Source organism: Entelurus aequoreus, linkage group LG19, assembly GCF_033978785.1.
Source record: "Entelurus aequoreus isolate RoL-2023_Sb linkage group LG19, RoL_Eaeq_v1.1, whole genome shotgun sequence".
NCBI classification, from domain to species: domain Eukaryota; kingdom Metazoa; phylum Chordata; class Actinopteri; order Syngnathiformes; family Syngnathidae; genus Entelurus; species Entelurus aequoreus.
In genome coordinates, this window is record NC_084749.1 from 32,377,601 (window position 1) to 32,386,426 (window position 8,826).

At 35.4% G+C, this 8,826-nt stretch overlaps 1 protein-coding gene across 1 annotated transcript; it reads left to right on the forward strand.

Annotated features, from left to right (window-relative positions):
- Nucleotides 1–1,618: 1,618 nt before the first annotated feature.
- On the forward strand, nucleotides 1,619–7,890 carry LOC133635280 (uncharacterized). The gene is made up of 2 exons (XM_062028317.1): nucleotides 1,619–2,436; nucleotides 7,145–7,890. The coding sequence occupies exon 1, from the start codon at nucleotides 1,737–1,739 to the stop codon at nucleotides 2,421–2,423; it is 687 nt and encodes a 228-aa protein (XP_061884301.1). The 5' UTR covers nucleotides 1,619–1,736; the 3' UTR covers nucleotides 2,424–2,436; nucleotides 7,145–7,890.
- Nucleotides 7,891–8,826: the final 936 nt, after the last annotated feature.

Here is an 8,826-nt window from a genome sequence, read left to right on the forward strand (position 1 = left end):
GATTGCCGATTTTGTTGTCAGGAGCCTGAATCCACCCTGCATTTGTTTTGGTATTGTCATATTGTGTCTTTGTTCTGGGTGGAAGTTGAAAAAATGTGTTTAAGGATTGGTTTGTTTATGAAGCTTAATGTGGTTTCTGTTATTTTAGGAGAGTTCATTGACAATCATGATTTAGTCAATTTAATTATAGTACTCGGTAAAAGGTTTATTTTTAAGGCCAAAAACAGATATTCACTTAGTATTACTTTCTTTAAAACATTTATTCAGTATTTTCTAACTTTAGAAAGTTACATGGTTGAAAACGATAATGATGCCAAAAAACATTAAAAAAAAAGATGAGAAGTCCTCAAAGGCTTATTTTGAAAGTATAATTATGTTTATAGATTATATGATATCTGTTGTTGTGTTCCCTAATTTGAGTGACCTGGACATAATCTGGACTGTACATAAATGCTTATTTTGAAAATGTAATTTTGTTTATAAATTATATGCAATCTGTTGTGTTCCCTAATTTTTTTCTGTGTACATGAATGAAGGTGTGTGTTGCTGAGTCCGACTTGGACATTATCTGGACTGGGCCTGGTTTAAAAAACCCTTTAAACAAATCTAATTTCATTGACAACCTGGTCTGTTGAAGGTAAGGCCCTTTTTTTAAAAATAAAATAAAATAAGATAAATAAATAAAAAACATTTTCTTGGATAAAAAAGAAAGTAAAACAATATAAAAATAATTACATAAAAAATAGTAATTAATGAAAATGTTAGTGGACCAGCAGCCTATACAATCATGTGTGCTTCAGGGACTGTGTCCCTTGCAGATGTGTTGTCTATGTTGTGGGAACCAGAATATTGGTAGCAGAAAGAAATAACCCCTTTTGTGTGAGTGGGTGTGGATGAGTGTGCATGGGGGAGGTTGTTTGGGTTGATGCACTGATTGAAAGTGTATCTTGTGTTTTTTCTATGTAGATTTAATTTAAAAAAAAAAAAAAAAAAAAAATCTTTTTTTTTTTTTTTTTTTTTTTTTTTTTTTTTTAGAACAGGCCCGCGTTGGTGACCCCTGTCTTAGAGACATGAAACAAAAACCTCTATGTAGGTCTCACTTAGACCTACATTTCATATATTGACCACCCCCAGCAAAAATCAACAGGAAGTTTGCAATACCCTCTTCAAAACAAACGTTTTGTAAAAACCGGTCACCTTTTTTCAAACATTATCTCCTCTGAGCGCGTTTGTTGTGTCGGCTTCAAACTAGCACAGGAGAGAGATTGAACCCTTCTGATTAAAAGTTAACCAAAGAGTTTTAATCACTGCTCCGGTTTGGATTTTATGTGCCGTCAAAGTTGGTCCCGTCCATCGCTGCTTGCAGCTTTAATTTGTATTTGTGTTTGACTTTCTCCTCTACTGTTACCAAATAGCATTATTTTAGTTTTACTGATATTCAAAGATAGTCTGTTTTTGTCAAACCATCTTTTTAAATTGTTAATTTCTTCTGTTTGTATATGTATTAGCTTCTGTGTGTTAGTATTAATGTTTTGAAAGATATCTATCACATTATCAAGGTTATGAAAGATGTGTATCATGAGCATCATTATTAGTATTCCTGTTCCGGTAGCTGAACCGGCGCTCGCGAATTTTACTCCAAACATTTAAGTTTAATAATGTAAGGAGAAAGTTTGCAATTAATTTAACAAGTGAATGTCTGGAGTAAATAGCCGGTGCGCTGTTACAAAGACGAGATGGCGCCCAAGGCTGATTATAGCGAACTTAAAAAGTCAATCGACACTCTGATCGAGGAAGTTGCTACGATCAAGGAGCAGCAGAAAACCATCATGTCCCTTGTTGTGCAGCTGGATCAGATGAGGGCTGACAATTTGGAGAAAGACAAGAAAATCGCAATTCTGGAGAACAGAGTTGCTGATATTGAGCAGTACACAAGGATCAATGATGTGATCATCACCGGACTTAGCATCAAACCCCGGTCTTACGCACGAGCAGTAGCCCCAGCGAATGGAGGGGAGCCGGCGGAGTTGGATGTTATTTCGATGGAGCGACAGGTGGCGGTCTTCATGCAGTCCAAGGACATACAACTGGACTGTAACAGCATCGAAGCATGTCACCTCTTGCCCAGGAGAGGAACAAACGACAAGCCGAGCGTAGTTCTGAGATTTGTCAATAGAAAGCACAAGATCGCGTTGCTAAAACAGGGAAGGAAGCTAAAAGGAACAAACGTATACATGAACGACCATTTGACCAAACGAAATGCTGATATAGCCCGAAAAGCACGCCAAATGAGGAGAGAGAAGAAAATTCTACAAACTTGGACTGCGAACTGTAAAGTATTCATCAAACTCAACGGCACTCCGGAGAACGCCAAAGTGCTGCTGATTAGAAACATCGAAGATCTGAACGAATATGACGTATGAACTGGAATGTAAGGTAAAAGCGATTAAACACAATCATGACACACATTGACAATACGCAAGATGACACTAGCCACATAATTCAGTTGGTAAGTGAATATGACAATGTACAGTTGAAAGCATCTCAATACACTGAGCACCACCTACAAGACTTGGAACATGATATAGACCCGGACAATAATTTCCTCCTCAATATCAATGAGAACTGCTGCTACTACACCAATGAACAGTACAACCAGAATATTATTACTAAAGGCAAATTGTCCATTATCCATTTCAATAGTAGAAGCCTAAACAGGAATTTCAAGGACATCAAGGACTATTTACACACCTTTTCACAACCATTTAACATAATTGCAGTATCTGAAACTTGGATTAACAGTGAAAAAGTGACAGATTTTGAACTGGATGGTTATGATTTTATTAATATGAATAGACAAAACAAGGGGGGTGGAGGGGTGGCAATCTATGTGGATAACACCTTGAGATTCAAACGTCTGGATGATATGACAACTGTGGTTGATAACCTACTTGAATGTCTAACAATTGAAATTTGTATGGAAAAAAGTAGAAATGTCATTATTAGTTGTATATACAGATCGCCAGGTACAAGCTTAGAACGTTTTACAGATTGGATGGAATGCCTGTTTTCAAAGGAGAGTAACGTTAGTAAAGCTGTCTTCATTTGTGGAGACTTTAATATTGACATGTTAAATCCCAGTAAAACTAAAGATATAGATAATTTCATTGACACAATGTACAGTATGAGTCTATATCCCAAAATCACCAGACCCAGTCGAATTACGTCTCACTCTGCCACTCTAATCGACAACATATTCACTAATGATATTGAGAATAAGACCGTAAGTGGGCTATTGATCAAAGATATCACTGACCACCTCCCAGTTTTTCTGATATTTAATGGAAACTACAGGACAAAAAAACTAGAAAAGCCAACCCAATACAGAAGAACGAGATCAGAGGAATCCATTAGTTCATTTAAACATGATTTACTGGAGCAGAATTGGGATGTAATTTATGAAAATGGTGATGTTAATAGTGCTTACAATATATTCTTGAGAATATTTAGGTCATTATATGATAAAAATTGCCCAATAAAAGAATGCACCAGTAGAAGAAAATATACCAATTGTCCTTGGATCACAAAGGGATTGCAAAATGCTTGCAAAAAGAAAAACACTCTTTACAGGGAATTTATAAGATTGAAAACAAAAGAAGCAGAAAATAAATATAAAAAATATAAAAACAAATTAACTCATATTATAAGGTCAAATAAGAGAGATTATTATAAGAAATTACTAGATGATAATAAAAACAATATCAAAGGAATATGGAATTTATTAAACAGTATTATAAGAAACAGTACCTCTTCAAATAACTATCCAACGTATTTCACAAATGATGGTAAAGAAAATGATAATATTGAAGATGTGGCTAATGCCTTCAATAAATTCTTTGTAAGTATTGGACCTGAACTTGCAGAAAAAATCCCAGATCCACGGACAACTGGTAAAAATATGGAGGGATTGTTGGAGAGAAATCCCAATTCTATGTTTTTAAATGCAGTGGGTGAAGAAGAAGTGTTGGATATTGTAAACAAATGTAAGAACAAAATGTCCACTGACTCCAATGACATTAGTATGGCATTGGTGAAAAAGGTCATTACAGGGATATCAAAACCATTAACATACATCTGTAATTTGTCATTTCAAACCGGCGCATTTCCAAATGAAATGAAAATAGCTAAAGTTATACCTCTGTTTAAAACTGGGAGCAAACACCACTTCACAAACTATAGACCCGTCTCTTTACTTCCACAATTCTCTAAAATATTAGAAAAACTATTCAATAACAGGTTAGATACATTTATAGAAAAGCATAAATTACTCTCTGACTGTCAATATGGGTTTAGATCAAACAGATCTACATCAATGGCAATAGTTGAAACAATAGAGGAAATCACAAATGCCATAGAAAAGAAACAATATGCAATGGGAATATTTATTGATCTAAAAAAAGCATTCGACACAATTAACCATGATATATTAATCAATAAAATGGAAAAGTATGGAATCAGGGGAGTTGTATTGGATTGGCTTAAAAGCTACTTAAATAAGAGACAACAGTTTGTGAAGTTGGGGGATTGCTGTTCATCATGTTTGGATATTGCTTGTGGTGTCCCCCAGGGGTCAGTGTTGGGGCCAAAATTGTTCATCCTGTATATCAATGATATATGTAAAGTGTCTACATTATTGAAATTAGTGTTATTTGCTGATGACACTGATATTTTTTGTTCAGGGGATGACTTAAATCAGTTGCAGGAAGTCATTATGGAAGAAATGAGTAAACTAAAAACTTGGTTTGACTATAATAAATTGTCATTAAACCTGACTAAGACTAAGTTAATACTGTTTGGAAAGAGGACACGTGAAACAAGGGTGCAGATACAAATAGATGGAGTGGATATTGAAAGGGTTTTTGAAATAAAATTCCTTGGAATTACAATTGACGATCAAATTAACTGGAAATCACATATAAAACATGTACAATCTAAGCTGTCAAGAAGCATCTCAGTAATAAATAAAGCAAAGCAGGTTCTGGATCACAAATCACTCCACATTCTTTACTGTTCATTAGTTTTACCATATTTAACCTACTGTGTGGAAGTCTGGGGGAATAATTATAAAAGCTCATTAAATTCAATAACTATACTTCAGAAAAGAGCTGTACGGATCATCAACAAGGTTGGATATCTGGACCATACTCACTCACTATTCTTACAGTCAAAAATATTGAAATTTAATGATATTATTTTGTATCAAACTGCACAAATAATGTATAAAGCCAAAATAAATAAACTCCCAGGAAGCATTCAAAAATTGTTCAGCACACGAGAGGGCGGTTATAATTTAAGGGGGAATTTAAATTTCAAAATGCTTAGTTATAGAACGACCATTAAAAGTTTTTGTATTTCAATTTGTGGAGTGAAATTATGGAATGGTTTGAAGGATGAGTTAAAGCAATGTCCAAACATAAACCAGTTTAAAAAGAAGTATAAGTACATGGTATTCCAGAGGTACAGAGATGAAGAAGGGCTTTGATGTTGGGTTGTTTGTGTTACAGAAGAGTGTGGGGCGGCCCATTGAGGCAGTGGTGTTGTTGTGGTGGCATCATACCATTTCCATGATCACTAGTGGTAATGATGTGGCTATGTATGTGTGTAGTGTGCATATGTATGTATATATCTATGATGTATGTACAGTATATATACGTTCTTTGAGTTTGTACATTGAGTGAACAGGTAGTTCTAGCTCAGAGTAATTTATGATTTAAAGAAAAGGGGTGGGATTAAATAAGTGTAAACTTCTTCTCACTCCTTTTCAAATATGTAAAAAAAAAAAGAAGGAAAAAAAAAAGAAAAGAAAAAGAAAGTCCAATGCTCATTTGTTTTTGTTTTTTATTCTCCATTGTTTTTCATTTTGTTATAATGGCTGTTAAGGCTATAGCACTGTATTGGATCAGGCTTGCTCTTGTTTTTATGCATATTTGAAATAAAAATATATCAATCAATCAATCAAGTATCAAGGTTATGGAAGACGTATATCCGTGGCGTCATTATCATCATATTGGTATCAAAGTTATAAAATATGTGTACCAGTAGTATTATCAAATTAGTAACAAGGTGTTGAAAATGCTTATCAGTCGCATTATTATCCCCATATAAATATCAGGGTTATAACATATGTATATCAGGAGCATTATCATATTAGTAACAAGGTTATGAAAGGTTTGTATCAGTTGAATTATTATAAAGTGTGAAGGTTATGAAATATGTGTATCAATAGCATCATTATCATATTAGTATAAAGGTTATAAAAGTTGTGTACGTGTAGCATCATGATGATAATTTTAGTGTCAACTTTGTCAAGTTTATGATAGATGCATATCTATCATTATCATTATTATGGGGATAATGATTCTACCGACATACATATGTATAGGTTTTTAAATCTGTATGTCAGTAGAATTACCATATTAGTATTGTAGTAATGAAAAATGTGCATCAGTAGCCTTATCATTTTAGTAGCAAGGTTTTTAAAAATGTGTATCTGATAGACACAATTATATTGGACGATTCAATCAAAAGCTTACTCTAGTATTTATACAGCATATGTGTCTTTAATTTTTTTTTTTTTACCTATTTGTGCAATGCTTACACTTATTCAAATTTATTTTTTACATTTTTACTATTACATTTTCATCATTCCCTGGGGAGGTGTTTAGGGTGCGTCCAACCGGTAGGAGACCACATGTCATGATCCATTGCCCGGATCATGTTTTGTTTAGTTTTTGACTCCCTCAGTTCTGTTTTCAGCCCCCCTGGGTTTGTGTTTTAGTTGTCATGGGTGCTGATTAGTTTCACCTGCCTCTGATTAGTGTGCAGGACGCTCACCTGCTCCTGGGCACTAATCAGAGAGCTACTTATTCCGGTTTTTCGCCACACACTGTCTGGCTGTCTTGTTTGCTTTACGCAACAGTTACGTTTGATTTCTTACTTCTTTGCTCACGATTCCTGTGCTAAGTTTTGCTTTAGCTCCCCGTGGGATCGGCAAAAGTCTCTTTTGTTTTGTATCTTGTCTGTTGGTATGTTGAATGATTTAAGAGGAATAAATAATTTCCTTACCTGCACTTTGCCTCCGAAGTTCCTGCTGCATCTTGGGAGAATGATCTGCGCAGTAAAATGCGACCTAAGCGTGACATCAGAGGGAAGACCCAGGACACGGTGGATAGACTATGTCTCCCAGCTGGCCTGCATTGAAATGCCTCGGGACCTCCTGTGAAGAGCTGGACGAAGTAGCAGGGGAGAGGGAAGTCTGGGCTACTCTGCTTAGGCTGCTGCCCCATGCGACCCAACTTTGGATAGGCCGAAGAAGATGGATGGATGGATGGCATTTTCATATTTTTTTTCCCTAACACTGCATAAGCTACAAGCTGTCATTTTAATTATAAACACGCCTCCTTTTTTTTTTTTTACACAGGAAATGAACTTTGGGGTGCCATGGCTCAGTTGTCCAGAACCCTGATGGTTCCTGGTACGAATCCAACTTTTTGCCATCATAGTAACTGCCGTTGTCTCCTTGGGCAAGACACTTCACCCGCTTTTCTCCTAGTGCCACCCACAGTGATTTATGAATGTGTGCGGCAGGATTCCCTTGCAAAAAATGGTTCATAATCTCAATGGGACAGATAAAAGGTCAACTTTTAAACAAATAAAGCATATCCTTACATATATATATATGTATTATCATTTATTTACATCAGTCGCCATTGTTGGGCCGCGATCGCCCCCTCGAGGGCCACCAAAAAATATGCTTGGTACTCAGTTGTAATACACTTTTTCACCACTTGTGACAGTAATGAGAAGAAATTCGTAAATATTTGTTTTATGCTCCAGCTATGAAAATATTAGATTTACAACTACTGATTCCTACCTTGTGGAAATTAATTTATCGCAACCGTGTCCAAAACCAATTAATGATGATAAACGAGTGATTATTGTGTTTAAATAACTTTGTTGTTATAGAATTAAATAGTCCGCCCCATAACTTTTGTCATATATGGCCAATCAATGATTACCTTTGTGTAAGTTTTAAAGACTATTGGAAAATAAATCCAATGTGTGAAAAAAAGCCAAATTAACTCATCTGCAGTTGACTAACATTTTGAAGGTACTTTAGAAAAAATATCCTAACTGTTCATTCCAACAAACCCTTATATATTAATGAATACTTAAAATGTGTGTTCGGGTGAGTTTGCAAACACTAGATGGCGTGAGAGCTCACAAACAAAAAGGTTATTTTTTATGTCATTTTTGGGCAATGCACAAGTTAAAATACTTTTTGTACAATAAATAGTTACTTCTAGAACAGTAGTTCCCAACCTTTTTTCACTCAAATACACCCTGTAGATTGTTTTTTCTCTCTTGCCGAGTAACCCCTTCGACCTGCAGATAAGCCTTTTCATTGAACTCTTGAAATTTGAATGCATTCAAAATTATATCAAAATATCAGGAAAGACGACAGCACACAGTTGTGTGCTATACTATAAATGTTTAAATGTTCTATTTGCACACTAACAAATCCCACCACAGCCAAAAATTGCTCATCTAATCAGAGGGCAGCTTGTTTTATATGAGCTTGTGTGTGATGCCTGCAGATCACAAGTTGTTGACAGTAGCCTCTCTAGGTAGCCCGATGTTAACGAGACTGTGATTGGATACTCACTTGTCATTCCAAAGTGAGTTTCCAATCACCAGTCGCAATTTAGCAGGAAGCAGGAAGTGTTGACCCACAAAGAAGGAGAACAAAACGTTGATTAAGTGGCA